The sequence below is a fragment of the Ostrea edulis genome, chromosome 7, assembly GCF_947568905.1.
Source record: "Ostrea edulis chromosome 7, xbOstEdul1.1, whole genome shotgun sequence".
Lineage (NCBI taxonomy): Eukaryota > Metazoa > Mollusca > Bivalvia > Ostreida > Ostreidae > Ostrea > Ostrea edulis.
In genome coordinates, this window is record NC_079170.1 from 38,577,841 (window position 1) to 38,602,254 (window position 24,414).

The window sequence follows — 24,414 nt, forward strand, 5'->3', positions numbered from 1 at the left end:
GTATAATGGCGCTTCTTTTAAGCTTGTCTGTTTTCCATTCAGTATACCTCTGTAATTACAGTAAAAAGAATTGAAACTCGACCTGGTACCCCTTTTACTTTTACATATTTCTTGTGTGCAACTCTTGAATCTCGATACGGAATCGAACTACGGGATTGGTCGTCAATGATGCAATGGATGAGGCGGCATTTTCATCCAGTGAAACATACAAATGAGTGTCTGAAAGTTCATGAACACTCGGTAGACTATTTTAGAGTCTAGAGACTGAATCTCGGACTCTACACTGTTACATAAAATTTAGATGATCTGCAATTTGTCTTTACGAAAATAACCCGGTATACCGACATTCGTACATATCATCGTTTATATTCATATACTCCTAACACTGTTTGAAAATTTAAAAACAAGATCATATTTCATAAACTGGTATATCGTCTTTTTATATCCATTAAACAACCTGTTCCTCTGCGCGAGAGAGCGGCGCAAATAGAATATTAACTGTAGCATTTTCTATCTTGGGTGTCTCCGTAAAGTACTGATCACGTAGTATGTATACAAAGAACTGATGACACAGTAAACAAAATACTGATGACATAGTACACCTCTCCCAAATGCATAGTACAACTCTCCCAAATGTATATGTATCAAGGTGTTCATTACACTAATGACGTAGTACACTACTGATGGCGTAGAACACAAAGTACTGATGGCACAGTAGTTGTACTTCCCGAATACCACTAACTCTGTATATATATTTTTCTGTTTAATTTTCTGCAATATCTGTGGTGATGGATTGGTTTTCAGAATTCTGTTTATCTTCGCTTAAGTGTATACAGTTACAAATAATGCTTCATATTCGGGAACACCTTATCTCCGAGAATGACGCATTTATAAAGAAAATATATTGATTCAGGTCGATCGCTAGTAGAACATTTAAAATTTGAGCATCATTCTAATATCCAAGAAATTCGATAATACATAAAGGGAGAAACAAATGCATTTTTTAAAATTTCACAACAAACATTGCACACCATGGGATACTTACTCCTCCTAGGCACATGATCCCACCTCTGGTGTGTACAGCGGTCCGTGTTTGCCCAACTATCTATTTTGTATTGCTTATAGGAGTTATGAGATTGATCACTGTAATCTTCATCTTTTCATAGATAGAAAATATGAGTAAATTCCTGTTTCGATACAATTTTCTATTGATACAACATTCTTTACTAGGTAACAATTATATACATAAACTTTTCAGACTGAGGATATGGAAATAGTTTTTAAAGTAATGGGGGATATCTCTCCTGTATGTTTTTATGATCCCCAATCTAAAATAATTCATTCATTTCCTTACATGCAAAAGAACTGAAAATAACAATCAGTGATCACTATCATAACTCCTTTAAAAAAATACAAAATAAAAAGATGGACAAACACGGACCTCTGGACATACCAGAGGTGGGATCAGGTGCTTCGGAGTAGTAAGCATCCCATGTCGATCGGTCACACCCGCTGTGAGCCGTATGTCCCGATCAGACAAATGGAACAATCCGTAGTCAAAATCAGTGTGTCATGAACGACCTAACAATCGTATGAAATACGTCGGACAACCCAATGATAAGTTATATTGGCAAACTAGATCATTATAACTACCAAAGAATTTGCAAAATGCTGACTTTAAACGAGACCCTGTAATATCAACTTCTTTGTCAGTAGTCTGCTTCTATTTAAAAACTGATAGTATGCAGAACAAGCTCTTGCGTACCGAATCATTTGGGGGACATAAACACCATATGCAGGTGATAATGGAATATTGCAACATAAATATGGGAATTGACGGTGGAGAAGCTAAAATTATCCCATGTGTTATAAAGTTGAGATGTTAGTTTGCCGTTAATATTCATTTTCAATAAATTATCTACATGTAGGTACAAGGCAGATGTGGAGGACTCCGTGGTGTCTTTTATCTGGAGTTCACGGCGATATATCATGTTGACATATGAATGAAAATGATAATTGTTAATTAATAATCTAAATAGTGAGTTGAAGGCCACATCAAGAGATTAATAGCTCGTTTGAACACCTTGTTTGAAGCATTGCTTCACCGTTAAAAGAGTGATACAAGCTCTCAATTATTTCATATGATTCTTTGTGTGATTATTTTTCTCAGAATGAGATAAAGGTGTTTTATTTTCAAATAAGAGATTTGAGTCCATATTTCTCTGTGATTTGATGCATGATGTGATTATGTATATTTCTAAAACACAACATGCATAAAAGACTCGAATATCTAGACGTAGTGATTTTTAAAACAAAAAATATATATTTATGAAAACGAAAACATTATTTCTTGATATTCTTTAAATCTACAGCTAAAATCTTTAAAAAAAAAACAAAAACAAAAAAAAAAACAGGTCAATTACACAACATGTATTTGATAAATGTTTTTGAAAAAAGGCCAAAATTCAGAAAGATTGCGATTTTCAAAATTAAAACAAGCCCGGTCAAAATTATAAGTAGTAATTTTAATTACATTCCTTTCTTGTAAAAGGGTTTACAAACTAAATGGATTTATAAACAAACCTACTTTCTTGATGGAAAGTACATGACATTAGCAACAATGTGATTATTTTCGTAATTTCCAATGATTTTGATCGAGATCGGTCGTTTTTTCTTTGGTTTGGTCAAAATTGTAAACAATGGCAATATCTCTTAAATTTGGTAATTTCATTTCAATTTCGTTTTAAAATGTGTTTGTCTCATGCATCTTTTTTTCCATATGGCATGTTTCTTGACGATCTTATTTAATTTAAGAAATATTAACAAGAGCCCCCAATAATTATCATAAATAGTTACATTCAAAATTTACTTCTTCGCAGGTTGAGATTTTCATATCATGCATCAAATTAAAGCGAAGTTTTGGATTTAGAAATCTTTATTTGCAGGGAAAATTTATCATTCTGGAAAACCATCACAAAAACTTGAAAGCTAGTATTACTCTTTCAATGCTGAAATCATGCATCATACACGTTGCTCAAAAAGCCGTCCATCTGATTCATTGATTGACGATTTACGACGTTTTGACAGTATTTCAGCCATTTTACGGTGGTTAACTAATTGAAATATGTTTGGCTGTGAATGTTTGAGTTTCCCTGACGGCCCCCAGTGAGCCTACCCTTTTTCGAACATCAGAAAAACTATATTTTGTGTGCCAAGGTGGTGTGATCCTAGACACTGGACACTCTTTAACGTCCCATACGACGGCCATAAAAAGAAGCCGTTAAATAAAGCAATGCAACCTGGAATGTATAGGTGAAAGGTGAAGATAGCGAACAGTGATCAAAATAGATAGTTAGGCAAATACGGACCCCTGGGCATACTAGAGGTGGGATCAGGTACCTAGGAGGAGTAAGCATCCCCTGTCGACCGGTCACACCTGTCGTGAGCCCTATATACTGTCATGTAAGTGGAGCTATCCGTATTCAAAATCAATATGCCAAGAACAGCTTAACTATCGGTATGAAACACGTCAGACAGCATTTAACCCAATAATAAGTTGTTATGGCAAACTAGATCGTAATAACGACCATAGAATTTGCGAAATGCTGACTTTAATCGAGACTGTTGGAACCCCTGCACCATCATCTTGTTTGTCAGTAGCCTGCTTCGATTTACAAACTGACCATAAGCAGAACAAGCTCTTGCGTATCGAATTAGTTGAGAGATATAAACACCATATGAAGGTAATAATGGAATATTGCTATATAAATCTGGGAAGGTGACGATAGAGAAACTTTGTCATAAAGCTGGGTTGTCTATTTGCCGTTAATATCTACTTTCAAAAATATATCTAAGTATGTCGCAGAAGTGGACGACTCTGTGGTATATTTTGTTTCGAGTTTTCTAGGATATATCGAAACATATGAATGAAAGTTATTATTGTTAATAGATAACACGTCGTCGATACATTTAATTGTCGAACCACAGCAAGAGATTTTTTCGTCTCACATAGCTGTTTTTGAATAAATTCTGCTTCATAGGAATATAAAAACAGGTCAGCTAACAAAGAAGCACTATTCGTGCCCATGGGGTTTCCAACATACTATTGGAAGACCTAATCGGCAACAACCATGAAGATAAAGTCAATGAGGAACTCTAGCATATCATTTATTTCAACTTCAGAGTACTTGTACGTGGAATCAGAGTAGCGTTTAACAAAGTAAATTTTGGATGACTGATCACTAGATAAGAATATTTGCGTTTTCCATTTTTGTTGAAGAAGCAACTGTCTATGATGTCAAAAAGTCAAAAACTATTTATAAGATTAATCACTGTTCTTTATCGTCACCTTTCATCAACAACTTCGTGGATTTTCATCTTCGATGACCGGAAGTAGGAATTGTACAGAAATAGTCGCAGAGTTCATCAATGTTTAGAAGGGGGAAAATCTGACGAGAATTTTATAATGTCGTACGTTCTATGAAAAATCTACAGAATTAATGTCAGTGAAAAATATTCGACGGGACATAAAACAAACATAGCCATTCAAGAATTCAAACGGTGCCCCAAGGACTGGACAACGACTTCCCTACACTACAAAGATATGAATGATAGACACTGTAGACAATCATCGTACCTTTTCCAATATATCATCAGAAGACCAACATTCATCAACACTGACACCACCAGCGCCACCACCAAACCGCTTACTATTGCGTTGCTTCCCTCCGAGTATTGTTCACTTTTCCCTGTTTCATTTGATAACGTGTCATAAATATTATAGTTAATTTTCAGTCAAACTGCATTTTTAATTTCTTTGAAAATGTCTGATTTACTTTTGCTATTACCTAATATCTCAGTAACAGTCCCACTGTAAAATCCAGTAGTGGGATCACAGGACAAGTTACACCGTTGCGCACACTGTGTTCCAAAGAATCCATTCGGACACACTGCAAAAACCAAAAACTACTTGGAAAGCAATAGTGAATAAGGGAGGGGACTTTATCTCATATATCATATACATATTTTGCATCCAATAAATATTGATAAAAATGGCGGAAAATTTTTAAGATGTATTCATAATTGTCCTACAAATATAAATGTCATCTATTTTTTTTCAGAAAGTTAGTATCGTAACAGAGCTACGTATTTTCAAAACATCATAGGCAAATATAGAGGAAATTAACCCATGTGGATTACATGTATAATGTTCCTTTAATTCAAGAAAATAGAAATCATTTCCATCTTATTATAGAATAGCTCTCCATTATAAACGTTTGATATCTACAAAATTGTAATACATGTACCCTCGGAACAGTCTTTGTTCCTCCATCCAGGAGCACAACCCTCGTCACAGTACCCTGTCACAGCATTACAAGCAGCACCATTCATGCACCTGCCCTTACAAAGCTTGGTACAATTGTCACCAAAATACCCTTCCGTACACTCTGTAAAGGAATCAAAAAGATATTTATATTAAATCAACAAGGTATTTGTAATGAAGGAACAGCATATCTTGTTTTAAAACATCTAGAAGAAAATAAATTGATGTCAGCATCATAAATATCAGGCCACATATTAAGGAAATCATTCCATGAATACATTTTCTAGATTGAACCACGCTCACGATATGCATTCTATACAATCCTTCAGAAAGATTATATTTATGAAGTCATTGTTTGATCAAGAGATCTCAATTGCTATAGAAAGGAAACTTAGTTTGTAGAAACAACTTTACGTGAGCTCTATACCTTGATCAGGTAAACGGAGTAATTCATAGCCAAAATCAGTGCAAAAATATCGGCTTAACAGTTGGTATAAAACACGACAGAAAGTATTTCACTCAATAATAAGTTGTATTGGTAAATTGCATAGCTAGAACGATCATAGAATTTCCGAAATCTTTACCTCAATCGAGATTGTTGAAACCCCTGTGACATCAACTTATTTGTCAGTAGCTTGCCTCAATTAATAAAGTGCACCGCCACGGCACATGATACGCCCGTCACATATTGTTAACAGTATAGATTGTACCCATTAAAAAATAATTTTTTTTATATCACCTTAATTAAATGTCACAGTGACCTTAAAGGGACTGGTTCACGATTTTTGATAAAAATATTTTTCATTTTTTATGTTAAACATTAGAAATATAACTCATTTAATGTTGACAGCCAAAATTTTGACCTTCTGAATGCAAGAATGAAAGCAATATTTTAGCCTGAAATATGTGTTATGTAAACAAAGACTCGAGTCTTTTTATGTAAACAAACAAACAAGAGAAATATTGATTTAGTAATATAATGCATCTTAATTTTGCATAGTCACAAATTTTAACTTTTAGAGGACACATTTCACCCTAAAAAATGCTTGAAATGTGAAAGATATAATAATACTTAGATCGATATCCATTTCTTTTGAAAATTTTGTAAACAATAGCATAAAGCAATATTTGTTTACAAAACAAATAATAAACTCTCTAAAATGAGCTTCTGTGATGATGTATAACCTTAATTTTCATGTGAAATCTTTCAAACACATTAGACAGTAGATTTTGATCATTAAAAGTGAAAAACAAAATTTTGGGTAAAATCGTGAATCAGTCCCTTTAAAGTAGGATGCGACACACCTTCTACCTAAGATGCATTAGTTGACCAATTTTGGTGATTCTAGGTCTAATAGTTTTCAAGTTATGAGCCGGTCAAGTTTTTGCCATATATGGCCATATCTTCTTAATGAAAAGTCACAGTGACCTGGTTTTAATGTGCTACACACTTTCTACCCAAGATGTATCTACAGACAAAGTTTGATGATTCTAGGCCTTGTAGTATTTAAGTTACGGGTCGGACACGAAAAAGCTAACAGACGGACGGACAGACGGACAGACGGAGGAACATGAACGCCATACCATAATACGTCCCGTCTTTAGACGGGCGTATAAAAACCATTCAAACACAGAAGATGCTCTTGGGTATCGAATTGCTTGAGAGACTTAAACACCATATGCAGGTGATGATGTTATATAAATATGGAAAGTTAATAATGGAGAAGCTGAAGTCCGTTTGTTAAAATGTTGAGCTGTTAGTTTGCCGTTGCCATCTATGTTATATTCAATATCCAAGTATGAATCAGGGTCCTTATTCACAAAATATCTTACGACTAAGATCAAAATATACGAACACTAAAATTGTCTTATTTTTCATTTCTTGTAGATTTTCTTAATTGATATGTTAAGTATATCCATAGTTTATAAAACTTGAATACATACTTATGACCTTGTGATCGGTCTTTGATTATCAGACAGAAGTAGTTTTTCAGTTTGTAGGATTTATGAGATTGATTACTACTCGTTATCTTCACCTTTCGTAAGATGTTTTGTGAATAAGGGCCCAAACGTAGAAGACGCTGTGGTGTCATATTTCCCCCCCCCCAAATGAATTACGTTTGCAGTTGTATGAAATTAATCTTTTCGCCAATCTAGGTTAGGTGGTTGGACGCGGTGAGCTTAGGTCCTACATTTTTTAACCATACCCACTAGAATACTGAAACTGGTCAAACTTAATCTTAAAATGTTTTGATGTAAAATCTATTATGCATTGTTAGTGCTGTCGTTTTTCAATACTGTTCAATCTGAAATAAGTTTTACAGCCTGTTGTGTGTATGTTTTATTTACTCTGGGTAAGATAGTTTTTCTTCCAACAGTTAGGTCATTAACATTTTCAGTGAAATATAAAGGAATTTAACCCGTGCGGAGTACACGTTTAATTCAAGAAACGTAGAAATCACTCCATCTTATTATTAGAATATCCTTTCATTATAAACGTTTGATATCCACAAAATTGTAATACCCTCGGAACAGTCTTTGTTCCTCCATCCTGGAGCACAACCCTCGCCACAGTACCCTGTCACGGCATTACAAGCGGTACCTTTCAAGCACCTGCCTTTACAAAGCTCGATACTCTTGTCGCCACAATACCCTTTCGCACACTCTGTAAATGAATCAACAAAAATGTTTGTAATGAATCAACAAGATATGTGTAATGCGTCAACAAGATATTTGTAATTAATCACAATTTGTTAAATATCCATAACTACATGTGTTTTACCCGTTACAGTTCTCAACACATAATAGGAAATTCTTCTACAAGTCACCTTGAAATCAGAAGAATATTGAAATATTTAGAGACATTTCATCTGATGCGGGTGACTTCTAAATATGAGTGAAGAAAAGAATTATCAAATATTCTGATCTACAATACATCAACGTGGAAAAAGTTACTGTAAACGTATTGTATTTGGCGTGTACGATATTTGGCGGAAATCGTTTTTTCAACAAGTTAGCGTAGATTTGATTTAGCGCATTCCTGAATTACTTTAAACATCTAGATTTATGGATGGCATTTAGCGATGTACTTGATTTAGCGGAAGCTGCGTTCCGCCAAAGGCGCTAAATAGAATACACAGCCAAATGTAATACATTTACAGTATGTCCGCGACTGCACTTACCCATCCTCAAGATGAAGGTAGGTGGGGTAAAGTTTCATACTGTCGATTTAAAATAATTCAAGCTTCCGTATTTTTATGTTTTAATCGTTGATTACTAAATGCAAACTTACATAACGGGGAAGCTTATTGATAGTTTAATCCCTAAATGGAAAAGAAAACCTAGCGTACAAAACTGGAATAATGTGGGTAAGTGATATTTTTTTAATAGTTCATTTGCCTCTAAATTTCGCGTCTTAACTTTAAAAAAAAAATAATGAACTTCGGACTCATGCAAATCATTTAATAAGTTGGGATAAACATTCTGATGTCAAGTTACGCTTTCACAAACAGAGGCACCTGTCTTTCGGACTCGCACTCCCTTTCATCCACTTCACGTTTCTGCTATGCATATTTCCTGAATTATTTTAATATACCTATTTTGCAATACCCAATGCCATTTTGCACTTTTATTAAACCCTTTTAAGTTGCAGAGTTCTATTGGATTAAATACGGTATATGACAAGGTGAGAAGACATTTTGTGTTAATAATCGGGGGAATCTCACTTTGATTAGGATTTTCGCAGTAAATAAATTCTGGTTTCCAGTCAATCGCAGGTTAAGGAGCTCTAGATAGATTGGTAGCCTCATTCAATCGAGTTATATATCCAAGTCAGACTGCATTTAAGTTCAATAAAAGCGGGAAATGGCTTTGGGAATTGTAAAACAAAAACAAAAAACAACAAAAACAACATAAGGCTCCATTGATATGCTTTGCTCATTAAAAAGAGGGAGGATCAACGGGAGTGTGGGTCCAAACCTCAAGTGCCTGTAAGTAGTAGTGCCGTCAATACCCGAGTATGTCCAGTCACTAACATAGATGTTGGGGCTCTGTTCTTTTCAATGAAAAGGTAAAGATAGCTTATAATGATCAATGTCTTAATTCGTATAAAGAACACAAAATTAAGAGAAGGGCAAACACGAACCTCTGGAAATACCAGAGATGAGAGAAGGTGACTAAGATGAATAAGAATTCCTGTCGACCGGAAGCACCAGCCCTATATCTAGATCAGATAAACGGAGTACTCCGTAGTCAAAATCAGTGCTGGTTTAACTGTGCCTTAAAATATCTTGATGTAAAATTCATTATAAAAGGACTTTGCTATTAGTGTTGTCGTCTTTCAATATTTTTCAATATCAAACAAGTTTTACTGCCTGTTTCTTGTATCTTCTGTTTTCTTTGGTTACAATTGTCTCCCTTCCAACCATCGGAACACCTCGTACATTTTCCATCCAATATGTTGCATATTTTCCCTACGCAATTTTCTGGGCATTGTTTGTTGCAGTCTTCACCAAATTTTCCCTCTGCACACCCTGCAGTTTGAAAATATAGAGTGAATGTATGTGTAGCATATGTTGTATATTACCATAACAAATACAAACAGAAACCTGAATATTGGTTAAAGTATCTCTAGTTCTCAGGGCTATGTCTACAAAAATGTTCCTGATCTGCTTATCTAAGATAAATTATAATATTTGTCGAAATACGCACCTGGTGCATCAAAATTGGTACCGTATAAGTTTTACAATATGACCCCTGGGTCGAGGCCTCTGCTGGTGGACTGTTAGTCCCCGAGAGTCTCTACAGCCCAGTAGCTAAATACTCCGTTACTAGCTTGAAAATACGGATGTATATTTAATTGCTGTTATAAAATTTAGAAATTCATTTCAAAATTAAGGATTATCTTCCTCACACATAGCTCTTATCCTTCAACTAATTTGACTCCACTTTTTTGGCACACTATTTTTGCCTATAATATCTCTAAAACTTCATTGTTATTTCGGATTTCAAACATTTCGGTTGAGTATCACTGAAGAGACATAATTTGTCGAAATGCGCATCTGGTGCATCAAAATTGGTACCGTTTAAGTTTTACATTATAACCCCAGGGTCGAGGCCTCTGCTGGTGGACTGTTAGTCCCGAAGGGTCTCTACAGCCCAGTAGCTATGTACTTCGTCACTAGCTTGAAAATATGGAATTATATTTAATTGATGTTATAAAATTTAGAAATTTATTTCAAAATTAAGGATTATCTCCCTCACACATTGCTCTTATCCTTCAACGAATTTGACTCCACTTTTTTGGCACACTCTTTTTGCCTATAATAGCTCTAAAACTTCATTGCTATTTCGGATTTCAAACATTTCGGTTGAGCATCACTGAAGAGACATAATTTGTCGAAATGTGCATCTGGTGCATCAAAATTGGTACGGTATAAGTTTTACATAATATTCAGCAATAGTATAAAACAAGATGTGCTACCCTAGAAACAAACCCCTGGGGTTGCAAGGTGAAGATAACGAACAGTGATCAATCTCAGAACTCCTATAAGCAATACAAAATAGATAGTTGGGCAAACACGGACCCCTGGACACACCAGAGGTGGGATCAGGTGCCTAGGAGGAGTAAGCATCCTCTGTTGACCGGTTACGCCCGCCGTGAGCTCTATATCCTGATCAGGTAAACGGAGTTATCTGCAGTCAAAATCAGTGTGCCAAGAACCGCTTAACAATCGGTATGAAACATGTCAGACAGCATTTGACCCAATGCGAGGTTGTACTGACGAAGTAGATCGTTATAACGACCATAGAATTTGCGAAATGCTGACTTCCATCGAGACTGTTGAAACCCCTGTACCATCAACTTGTTTGTCAGTAGCTTACCTCGATTTAAAAACTGACTATACGCAGAACAAGCTCTTGCATATCGAATCAGTTGAGATATATAAACACCATATGCAGGTGATAATGGAATATTTCTACATAAATATGGGAAGTTGACGATGGAGAAGCTGAAATCATCCCGTTTGTCATACAGTTGAGTTTTCAGTTTGCCGTTAATGTCTACTTTCAATAAAATATCTAAGTATGAAGCAGAAGTGGCCGACTCTGTGGTGTCCTTTATTTTGAGCTCACAGGGATACATCAAATCGACATATGAATGAAAGCTATTATTGTTAATAGACAAAACGTCATCGATATATCTAAATGTCGAATTGAAGACCACTGCGAGAGATTTTTTCTTCTCGCGTAGAAGTTTTTGAATAACACACTTGGTAAATACGTCCGGCTGTATCTTAGATATGCAATTAGTTTTTATACAGTAAAAGGTAAGGAGTCTTTCAAATCATAAAGACAATAATCACTATAATAATAATTTTGGCCCGATCCTGGAACCCAAACCCCTACCTCTGGAATAATGAAATAATGAAAATACATATTTTACTAAAGGACTATCTTCTCCTTCTAAATATCCATTTACTTTTAATGTAGTGTCAATAGCATTAAAGAACATGTGATTTAAAGATTGCACCTGTACACATAGAATATCAATTTTGGCCCAACTCTAGAATTAGACCTCGAGGATTCTAAAATCTACAATTTTGGTAGAGGCCTTCCTGCTCTACATCACTACATGTATGCATATACTTTTTTCTTACAAATGTGCGGTTGTAGGAAACTGTAAAAATGCACGACGACCGACACAGACGAATTGCTATAATTTACCTGAGTAACCTATTAATTTTTGAAAGGACGTTCACTCCTGTGTTCGACCCTGATGGAAATTTGAATAAGACTAGACTATTTGTAATTTATACCAAAAATGTTCTGGTTAAGGGTCCAAAACATCTTTCATACTCGCATTCAAACATAAACAATTCCTCTACCTTACTTTTAATTCTAAACCAACTAATGAATTACCTCAGCGTTAAAAGAGATAAATCATCACACGTCGCTATGATAGTCGATTTCTTTTCGAAACACATATGAAAAATTGATTACTAGCATATCACCCCCACCCACCCCTCAAAAAAATAAAGCAAGTCTTCCATTTCAAAATATTAGTGTAAATATCCATTCGATGGACCGGTCACGGTAGCTCAGTAGTAGAGCGTTTGCTTCATGTATTTAATCAGGGTGTCATGAGTTTGGGCCCTGTTCGTGTCATGCCCGTTGTTAACATGAGTAGTGATTACTCCTTCGCCAAGCGAACGGCATGTTAAAGTAAGAATCATAGGGCTTTCGAATGTGACTCTTAAAAACGGAGGGCACATGCCGTGGCGTATGTTGGCACGTTATAGAACCCTCACTGCTACGGCCCTAAGCGCTAAGCATAGTTCTAAATTTCTGGTACCAACTACAACTTGTGACGTCTCATTATCAGTGAAACATTCTCGAGGGGACAATCAATCAATTAATTCGCTGGTTTCCTCTATTGTGGTAAACATTCTTATTGTCCTTATGTAATCACGTGACAAAAACTGAGAAATAGAAAAAGCATCTACAAACAGTACGTCAACGCTGTGACACATCCGAGAACCGAAGGGGCTACTGTGATCCTGATTTCAACATTTCTTTTACACTGAATGTAACGAAAATCATCATACAACCTAAAACAAACTAATATTAAAAGACCATGCAGAATTGAAAGAATATAGCAGCAAAGTTTTACTTTTTCTTAGGTTTCGATAAACTTAATTTATCGATCAAAAGTTTACAATAAGCTTTCTTTATTGCAATGAAACCACCAACTAATATCACAAATGGTTATATTGACATTAAACGATGGTTGGTTGGTTATGAATTGAGAATCTTTCACTCATATGGAGACCTCATATTGTCGGTAAGGGTCTGCAAAATTTAGGCCTATGCTCGACACGTACGGCCTTTGAGCAGGTAGGAGTATTTATCATGTCACACCTGCTGTGACATGGGGCCTATGTTTTTGTGTTCTCATCCGAATCGAAAGACCGTCCCATTTAGTTGCCTCTTACGACAAGCAAGTGATACTGAGAACATATTCTAACCCGGATCCCTATGGGGCTTTCATGTCCAAAAGAGTGAAATTCCACAACCCAAATACGAACTTCTTCAACTACAGTGAAACATCTTTAACCCAAATAGTGAGAATTTCGCAACGTAAAGAGCGAAACTCCTCGACCCAAATTGTGTACTTTTTCAACCCAAGTAGCGAAAATTCCTTAACCGACAGTGAACTTCCTCAACTGAAAGAGTGAACTTTCTCAATCCAAATAGCGGAACCTCCTCAATCCAAATAGCGAAACTTGCTCAGTTTGTTTTTATAAAAACGTATTTTTATTTCAATCTAGAATATTAAGTTTCTGTTAGAAACACATGATTAGGCCTACGTTTTACAGTCCTTTTTAAGGTTATACAGCTTGTTGCTAGAATTATTTACCTGTTACATTGACTTCACAAACAGAAGAATCTTTGTATTCATAACCTAGACTAAGTATAACAAAGCGGCCATGATCCGCACAAGTGAAGCGCTGGAGTTCCGGTGATGAGATCGTTCTTCTACACTGGGTGGAATTCTCTCTCCTTTTCGTAGTTGAGATGTACACCGACCAGTTGATGGAAACTTCCTCTGAAATAAAGGATTGATCATTCGAGGAGCTAATACTTTGATTTCATATTGCGGGGGGGGGGGGGGGGTAGGTAGGGGTGGTTACATAGTGTTATCTTCATTCTCCCCATCAAACTGAATGCATATATATTTAACATCCTGTTTATCATTTGATTCATCGTTTATTAAATCAATAGGCTAAGTACTATAGAAAAACATTTATTCACAAAAAGACTACATTTTGCATTAACAATGATACATCCCAACTGATATCACAAACCGGGCTTGGTATTTTCGATAGAAGCGCAAATGTATTACAAACTCCAAATGAAATCCGTGTTACGTGTTATAGAACAATATACAATCAACCAAAACTGCTAAAACATACCCCCTCCTTGAAAGATGGGCCTAGGTTAGTCTCCCACTTTATTCAGAAAACGAACTCAGAATACTGATTAAAAACAACCCCAGCATACAACGATAGTAGAAAATTACAAGGTGAAGGAAGAGTAAAGTTTTGGTTTATTAATAGAATGCGTACTTTTCAAGAAAATATTTCAAGTTTGTACTTTGCAAGAAATTATTCCACATCTATCGATAGACTTTCCAAGAAAGAATTTATACTGATGTTCCAAAAAATGATTCCACGTCTATTAATAGAATTTGCAAGTTCCAAGAAATGATTCAACGCCAGGCCAAAGGTGGTTCATTATCACAAGCTTGATAAAAATTCGAAAAATTCTAACCCATGTCAGTTTTATCGTCGTGGGAAAATTATACTGATTTTCGGCATGGGAATCAATCCTTAGCTGTAGGTTATCCCGAAATGGAGTAGTCTTATTTGGGTAAGTTTTTATGGGGGTGGGGGTGTACTATGTAGATGGAAATTCTAATCTACAACACGGAATAATAAGCTGTAATGGACGGAGAACACACAATCCTTTCTACTTTAATTATGCTTGGTACGTATTTAGTTTTTTATGTAAAACACCACAGAGTCGTACACTTCTGCTTCATACTTAGATATTTTATTGAAGTAGACATTAACGGTAAAATGACATCTCAACTGTATGACAAACGGGATGATTTCAGATTCTTCATCGTCAATTTCCCATATTTTTGGAGTAATATTCTATTATCACCTGCATATGTTGTTTATATCTCTCAGTTGATTCGATACGCAAGAGCTTGTTCTGGGTATAGTCAGTTTTTTATCGAGGAAAGCTATTGACAAATAAGTTGATGGTACAAGGGTTTCAACAGTCTCCATTGAAGTCAGCATTTCGCAAATGTCGTTATAACGATCTAGTTTGTCAATACAACCAATCATTAGGTCAGATGCTGTCTGACATGTTTCATACCGATTGTTAAGCCGTTCTTGGTACACTGATTTTGACTGCGGATAACTCCGTTTACCTGATCAGGAAATAGGGCCCACGGCGGGAGTGACCGGTCGACAGGGGATGTTTACTCCTCCAAGGCACCTGATCCCACCTCTGGTGTGTCCAGGGGTCCATGTTTGCCCAATTATCTATTTTGTGTTGCTTATAGGTTATGAGATGGACATGTGGTGGGCATGCTTTGGTGGAGTTCAGTGTTATATATATTTATGAAAGGTAAAGATAACGAACAGTGATGAATCGCATAACTCATATAAGAAACAAGAGGTCGTGGGCCACATCGCTCACCTGAATCACTTTGGCCCATATCGAAAGATTTTCCATATATATTCGCATGTAAATCTTTGTCCCCAATGTGGTTCAAACCTCCCTTCAGGGGCCATGATTTTGACAAACTTGAATCTGCACTATGTCAGGAAGCTCGCATGTAAATGTAAACTTTTCTAGTCCAGTGATTCTTCAGAAGAAGATTTTTAATGACTTTCCCTATATATATATATATATATATATATATATATATATATATATATAGTGGGATAAATCTCCGATATAATCTTCTAGAGTGCTCGACATGGCCTCACAGAGCTACATAAATTGATGATCAGCATGATTACACACAGATAGCAACTATCCAGTATGTTTCTGTGTAACATATTCTCAGCCATGCGGATGATTTCCGTTAGATGTCATTTTTTTTCCGACGAGTGAGGGGAAACCATCCCCTTACGAAACAGCCTGTAGAGAAATAAATGTTATATGACTGAACTCCATCTGATCATCAATTTATATATATATATATATATATATATATATATATATATATATATATATATATATATATAAATATAACACCCAACCTTACGTTTACCCCTAGGATCTAAACGATACATGTGATAATCAATTAATTAATTTATAAAGCACTAAATAATCACAACTAGGTGCTGAAAATTTTCGCCCCAGCCCGGGGTCGAACCAGCGACGTACGGCACCCACCGCCTAGCAAGATTTTCAAACCAGTGCGTAAGTCCACTCGGCCACAACGACTTCCCTAAGAAAGGAAGATTTGTTATGCTCCTAAAGCGCTACTTATACACATTGGTGCAATCTCACACAGGAGCTATGTCATGCAGTGTTTAAGATACGTCGCTGGTTCGACCCCTTTATATATATATATATATGTGTGTGTGTGTGTGTGTGTGTGTGTGTGTGTGTGTGTGTGTGTGTGTGTGTGTGTGTGTGTCATAATAAAATGCTTCAGTAATGACACCAGTATTTGATTATTTCAAGCACTTTCCAACCTCAAACAGGCACATGATTATGTGATTTTGTTGACTAAATAATCACTTTCTTGCAAGACAATAATTCTTCCTTACGAAAGGCGAATACGACTAACAGTGATCAATCACGGATCCCTGGATATACCAGAGGTGGGATCAGGTGCCTGGGGGAGTAAGCATCACCGGTAACAACCGCCGTTAGTCTTATGTCATGATCAGCTGAAGGGAGTAATCCGTAGTCAAAATCAGTGTGCCAAGAACGACCTAGCAATCGGTATGAAACACGTCAGTCAGCATTTGACTCAATGATGCATGTAGGTAATACTGGCAAACTAGATCGTTATAACGACTATAGAACTTGCGGAATGCTGACTTTAAACGAGACTGTTAAAACCATTGCACCCTCAACTTGTTGGTCGGTCTCAAACATGCCCTTCCATATCAAAACAATCAAAATATATAAACACTATAATATGCTGGTGATAATGTAATATTGTTACATCAATATGGGAAGTTGACGATGGGGAAGCTGAAATCATCCCGTTTACCAGAAGACTGAGTTGTTAGTTTGCTGTTAATATTTATTTTCAATAAAAAACAAATATCTAAGTATGAAGCAGAAGTGGACGATTCTGTTGTGTCTTTTATTTCGAGTTCACAGGGGATATCAAATCGACATATGAATGAAAATTAGTATTGTTGATAGACAAAACATCGTCAATATATCTAAATGTCGTATTAAAGGCCACAACAAGATACCTCATAACAATATAAAAACAGGTCAGCTAACAAAGGAGCACAATTCGTGCCCATGGGAATTACAACAGACTGTTGGAAGACCTGATCACCATAGACTATTATAAATATTGTCAATGAGAAACTCCAGCATATTTTTACTTTAACTTCAGAGTACTTGTGAGTGGAATCAGAGTGCTGTTCAACAAAGTCATTTTTAAGTTGGCTGATAAGTAGATACAAATATTTTCAAGTTCCATTTTTGTCAGTAGCCTGTCTCGATTTAAAAACTGACCATACGCAAAATAAGCGCTTGCGTATCGAATCAGTTGAGAGACATAAACACCATATATGTACAGATGATAATAGAATATTGCTACTTAAATATGGGAAGTTTACGATGAAGAAGCTGAAGTCTGTCAGAAAGTTGAGTTTTTAGTTTGCCATAAAATATTTTTAATCCACTTATTCATAAATGATCTTTATTTCTTAAACCAAAAATATCAATTTCAGTAGATCAAACATCGTGTTCATGTCCCTTTAAAGTCTTGTCTTCGACTTTCCTACGTAATATCCCTACTGTGGCCCCAGGAAAAGAGGCATGGCGTGATCAAACTTCAATGCACTACATGAGGATACTTGCATATGAATTTGAAAAAAAAAAACTGTGCCATTATCCTTCTTCAGGAAAATGGATTCATGATTTGAACATTTAAACGTGAAAAATCGTAAGATAAGGAAGTTTTTATGCAAGTTATGGCTTTTATAGTACAGTGGTACTCGAGAAGGTTTTAAAACATCCTTCCCCAATTCAAATACTTCTTCATAATCTCCCTTTGGAATAGTGTGTAATTTTTCCTGACTTCCTTCACTTAAGAGTGCATCAAGTGTGCTACTATAGAAAATAAATCCGTGGGAAACGGACACATAAAAACAGTTTTAGCGAAAATGAACTAACATCGCACAACCACATACGCGTTAAAATAATCATGAATTTGGTAGAGAATGGATCTAGAAGTTCAACTGAAGCCTACACGAAACGTAGCTCAGTGGTGGAAACCCTTGGACAACAACACTATTCACCATGTTTCGTTTCCAGAAATCAAGGGATGATGATCCACCACAAATCTTACAAAGCCTTGACAGATTATAGGTCATAAAAGGCAGTTTCAAATTACTATCGACATTTAGCAATCAAAAAATATTTTAATCTCAGTTTAACCTTTCCTTTTAGCCAGTCTTATTTAAATTTATTATTGCAAGCGGATCTAACATGTAAGGTGAAGATAACGAACAGTGATCAATCTCATAACTCCCATAAGCAATATAAGATATATAGTTGGGCAAATACGGACCCCTGAACACACCAGAGGTGGGATCAGGTGCCTAGGACATCTCATTTCTGTTGAAATACATGTATCGCCATAATTTACCTGTTTAGGTGTTAGATAAGACGATGAATTTCATTGGATCATGCAATTACGCATGGAATGCACCAATCAGAGATCATGATCAGATATAAAGCCCTGAACTATCAGAGGTTTGTGTGAAATGTGGTGGATTACAACGTCGGCGAGTCCTTGATTTGGGAAAATGGCATGCTCAAATTGTGATGCAACTTGTTAATTTGTTTTAATGGCCCTGTGATAAGCTAGTTTCCATTAGTTCTGACGCCATTTGTTCCCCGTCATAATCTATTTTCAATCGAGGATAAAATTATTGAGTAATAAAATCAAGAAAATCATATTAAATCATACTAATAAATTTACTAGTCCAAAAGAATGATGTCCTACAAAATAAAAATATATTACCTTGGAATATTTCTACTTGGAAGATACTCCTCAACGTGGATAGGTCCACATTTAGCGTAATCTTTTTTCTAAACCAAAGTCTGTAAACATTTGATAGAAGTGAAACACATGTGGCAGGATCGCCATCTGTGATTACAGCTGATTTATTTTCTCTGAAGACCTCTCCATTTTCGTACATGTATGCTTTCTGTCCTTTCGATAGGTTATCTGAAACCACCACGTGTACTTAGTTTTATTAACACTGACAATTCCTCCATATTTCATCAACATCGCTAAATATGTCAAAATTTGATCAGAATGAACCAGTGGAGAATAACTTACCGTATGCTCCGATAAGCACTAATGAGAGACACAGGAGCTGGGTTCCAATTCAAAAAAACGTCATACTCTATCTCCTGAAATTCATTTAGTAGTAATCTCACTGGACGTAGTTTCTGTACCAAAACGTTTGATAAGACTTGGAAAGCTTAACGTTGTCTACGCTATTGAGTCTAACCTGTTTGGCTAAATTTTTGTGGGAAAAACTAAGGGTTCACTTATCAAAAGAATATTGGGGCAAATATTTCAAATAAATAATGGTGGTAACCAACTTCTTTACAAGCATTTTAATGCACCGGACCACTCCATCTTGTCCATAAGGATAAGGATTTTAGAAAACATTTACCATCACACAAACAATCCAACATTAAGTACCCCTTTTCGTAGACGAGAAGATCATTGGATCAGGACCCTAGGCACTGCATTTTCCTATGGATTCAATAATAATGTATATGATGTGGGGAATTTGACTTGTCCACAAGGAAATAACGTGAATGTGATAGGATTCTTTCCCAATACTCAAAGACGGAAATGCAGTCATGGACATCGTTCATATAGAAGACCAAGTATAAATGATGTCATGTTTGGTTCACTTTTGCCTTACGTCAACAGACAATTAGGTTCACATCATATTCGTACAAAACTTTACTCTGTTCCATTGAGAGTTTTACATACGTTATTTGAAGAAACCACAGCTAGCCCGAATTATATTATTATGGATGTTGCCAATCACAGGCTCTTTAAATCAGCACGGGTCATGGATGATCTTCCTTCCAAATCATGCCGCCAGTTCCTTAAGCTCATTTACAAACAAAGGAATATATGTCGTTAACATAAGCAACATTCTTCGTTATTTCAAGTTCAAGTCTACACCCTGTATTTCCTACATCCATACTTATATTGCACCCAAACGTTTTAATTATAAACAAACTTTGCAGTGCCTAGATATAGACCATCTTATACGTAATCCACCAACGTGTTCTTGTTCTTCATCTTCTTTCAACTATAGTCCAGCTGGACATGTCATTACTAATGTCACTACTGATGATGTTGATATAGTTGAAAATGGGGACCTCAAGTCACTCATTCTAAAGGTCCTAAATACAGAGAACCTCGGTCTTTGAATTGTCGACAGAACTTCATCTCTATGATGAATTCTGTTGAAGGTTATGTCAGACGATGGATTAAATATGAAAAAGAAGAACTTAATACATTGTCAGAATGGGTTAAAAGCATAAGAGGAATATCAAAATCCCGCATTAGACATATTAAGAACAAAAGTGCGTACCATCTATCCTTTTGCGTTTAGTAAACCAGAAGTGATAAAAAGTTTTAGATAGGTTACATGAGGAATATGTTTTGTTTCCAGTTGACAAAACTTGTAACAACATTGTCTTTGTTTGTAAGGCTCATTATTACAACTGTATTTTAAACGAACTTGGCATTACATCCACTTATGGTAATCATACTTATACTTTAACTGCCCTTTCAAAAGATGAAACTCTTCAAAGCCATGCTTCATGCAGTTTTAAACACATTTAATGCCCCAGTCAATGGGTCGAATGAATATGAGTTACCGTACCTATACTGGATTCCTAAACTACATAAAAACTCTAACAGATACATTACAGGATCTACTAAGTGCTACCAATCCCATATTTTTGCTCCTCACGAAAATATTAACAGCTGTGAAAGAGAAACTTCAAATGTACTGTGCGACTATATATGAGCTTTAAAAGTAATGTTAATCAAATGTAGATTCTACAAAATTCAAAAGAACCTTTAATAAATTTGAAATCGCAAAACTTTTTCCAAATCAATAACATCAAAACTATGACTTTTCCACACTTTACACGATATTCCTCGCGATAAATTAAAGACTAGACTTTTTGACAGTTGCTTCGTCAACAAAAATGGAAAACGGAAGTACGAGGGTTGTTCGATATGTTATGTGTATTGTACGATATCTCAAAAGCATTCGACTCAAATAGTGAAATGAACATTATATCCCTTCAAAGTAATCTCCGCGGTTTGAAATACATAATTTCAATCTCTGAATCCATTTCTGAAATGCGTCACGGTACGCTGATTTAGGTAGACCTCTGAGGCACTGACTGATGCCTGAGCCAAGGGCTTGTCGGGATTTGTAAAGACTACATTCAATAAAACAAAATTATTGAACAATGGAGTAAACCAAAAGTATTTCTCAATGAATATAGTATCTGTCAATTCATCCGTTAATGAAACAAACCATATTTATCTATTCATGGAATAAAACAAAACAACCATTAAAATTGTCAATCATTGGAATAAAAAAAATGTCAATTTAGAATAAGATTATATGAAAATAAAAACGCACTCACCAAAAATAAACTTATCCAAGGGCCATCTATGAAGATTCGCAGATAGACCTGATATTTATTTAATCAACACAGATTTGACTAATTTTTGTGAGTAAGCACAATTCTGAAAGGTAGTTACTTTGCACAATTGAAAGGGGAATTTATCACACATTAACCTTTATCGGTTTTGACTAATCGCAAAGCTTCTAAGTCGTAAAACACCCCAGTATTAGCTATTCCTTTCTTACTTCCTTCTCAATTGATGAGTTTATGAAACCGCAAAAGGACTTTGTTTTAAGTAGATCGTGATGACAGTACACCCAACATATTCATTATATCTTTAAAATGAATTCAAATGGCACGGAAATCTTTGTGACGTCACCGGATGTTGGAAAAAAGGAAGCAATGACATTGCAAATATCCTCCTGATTTATGTGTACAATATATACATTATACACACACATATTATCACTTTTACATTATAATATATATGCATAGCTTCGTACAATGTCCACATAGATTGTTAATTTGATATTATATGTACATGTATACAAAAACATTCTTCCCAGGCACTCGGTACAGTGTACTTTGAGTTGAGAATCATGCATCTTTTTGGGTAAGACCCTTAAAAAATGGAGGTCCCATGTCGCGACAGAGGTTGGCACGTTAAAGAACCCACACTGCTAAGCATATGTCTAAACCTATAACTGGTTACGTCTCAACACGAGTGAAATATTCTCCACGGGGATTTTAAACAATATACAATCAATCAATCATCTACAGCTGGTGACATCTCCATATGAGTGAAATATTATCGAGACGGACGTTAAACAATATACAATCTACGGGTAGCAAAACAACCAACAAAAATATTCTTTTTTATCAGTTGGGAAACATAAACATGCGCAGGGGAATATTGCTAAATAAATAAGAGAAGGTGCTGGAGACGCTGAAGTCATCTGGTTCGCCATTGCTACTGTAGTTTGCTATTACTGTCCATATTCAATAAAACATGTAAATACGATAGAGATTTGGAAGACTCTTTGATGTCTTGTTTTGTTAAGTTCACTGGAACATATTGAATCATCATATGAATAAAAATAGATTTTATTCATAGACAAAAAGTAATTAGCTAGGGTACTTAAGGAAAGGGTTTTCTCAAAAGCAATAGAAATTCATATCAAAATTAAGGATTATTTCCCTTACGCATAGCTCTTATCCTTGGACGAATTTGACTTCACTTTTTTGGCACGCTGCTTTTCCCCTATAATAGCTCTAAAACTTCATTGTTATTTCGTATTTCAAACATTTCGGTTGAGCATCACTGAAGAGACATTATTTGTCGAAATGCGCATCTGGTGCATCAAAATTGGTACCGTATACGTTTTGCATACATATGTCAAATATGAAAACCATATCACAATCCATTCAAAATTGATAGACAAGGTTAAAGTTTTCGCAGACAAACAGATAAAAAAGAAATGCCCACGAATCTTCTTGAGCATAAAAAAAATGTCAGCTACATGTTATAAAGGATTTATGACCATGAAAATTCCAACAGGCTCAAAATCACACGACCCCTCACCTCTAGTCGACATGGGTTCGAATCCTGCTGGCGCCGGTAAGTAAGAAAGTTTCCCAGTTTACTTTCGGAAGGTCGGTGGTCTCCTCCAAGGTATATTGTATCTGGGTGATCTCTTCCACCAACAAAAACTGGGCGCTAGCAGATAACTGAAAAATTGTTGTGTGTGGCGGAAAACATCAAAACAACCAACCAATTGACTCTTGGAAGATCTGCTCTACATAGACTTGTAGACATTGTCAATGAGGAATTCCAGCATCTTCTTAATACCAACTTCAGAATACTTGTGGATAGAATCAAAATTATTTTCAACACAATAATATCATGATGACTAATCATAAGATATGAATACTTCTGTGTTCCATTTTTATTGATGCCTCTTTTAATAATTTACCACAGAAACAGTGCATTTACAATCTCTCTAAACCCAGTCCAATATATTACGATTCTCACAGATCCATTCCCATAGACCGAGCAATGGTTTCTTATACAATAGAGATTAAAAGATACACACATGCAAAAAGAAAAAAAACACATACTGCCTAAATTAATATTTTGATGCCAGCATCTCATTTTGAAAAAAAGAAACCACATTAAGGAGGTACTCTACATCGCCTTTCCTTTTCAATTTCAATACCTAGCCGAGTAGCTCAGTGTGTTAGAATACTGACTGCTGTACTGTAGGTCGCAGGCTTGAGTCCAGCAGGGTTTTTTTAAAAACAAAATTCAGATTACCTTTTACTGAAAACTGTCTTTTTTGACAAAATAAAGTAAATTCGAAAATTTTCAACTTCAAAACTGTGTTGTACATATCCTCTACTTTTCATCTACATCAAATTTCTCTGGTGTAGTATACCTCCTTAAAAGTGATGCACCATATTTAAATTTAGAAATAACCACCCATCCTACTAAACTGCATGCCCTACTGAAAAAAAAATTCCCTATTTCATTAACATTAAATACCACTTTACATATCGATGTATATTCATATTATACAAAATAAAGATTGTGGCAGATTATTTGACTTGAACACAGGTAT

General features: G+C 35.6%; 1 protein-coding gene across 2 annotated transcripts in view; it reads right to left on the minus strand.

Moving 5' to 3' along the window:
• The window catches only part of LOC125656536 (multiple epidermal growth factor-like domains protein 10), a 22,378-nt gene extending 384 nt beyond the window's left edge, over positions 1-21,994 (minus strand). The window contains exons 1-10 of one of the 2 annotated variants that reach the window (XM_056144281.1): positions 21,815-21,994; positions 19,455-19,528; positions 19,134-19,340; positions 13,743-13,931; positions 9,694-9,855; positions 7,848-7,988; positions 5,307-5,447; positions 4,848-4,949; positions 4,637-4,748; positions 1-49 (exon numbers count right to left, since the gene is read on the minus strand). The exon at positions 1-49 is cut by the window's left edge and continues 384 nt beyond it. In XM_056144281.1, the coding sequence (XP_056000256.1) occupies positions 1-49; positions 4,637-4,748; positions 4,848-4,949; positions 5,307-5,447; positions 7,848-7,988; positions 9,694-9,855; positions 13,743-13,931; positions 19,134-19,311 (1,074 nt within the window). In that variant the 5' untranslated portion in view covers positions 19,312-19,340; positions 19,455-19,528; positions 21,815-21,994. Of the gene's footprint in view, positions 50-4,636; positions 4,749-4,847; positions 4,950-5,306; positions 5,448-7,847; positions 7,989-9,693; positions 9,856-13,742; positions 13,932-15,598; positions 16,046-19,133; positions 19,341-19,454; positions 19,529-21,814 lie in introns of those variants that run through there. The other variant, XM_056144282.1, reaches the window with a different exon arrangement.
• Between the last annotated feature and the right edge of the window lie 2,420 nt (positions 21,995-24,414).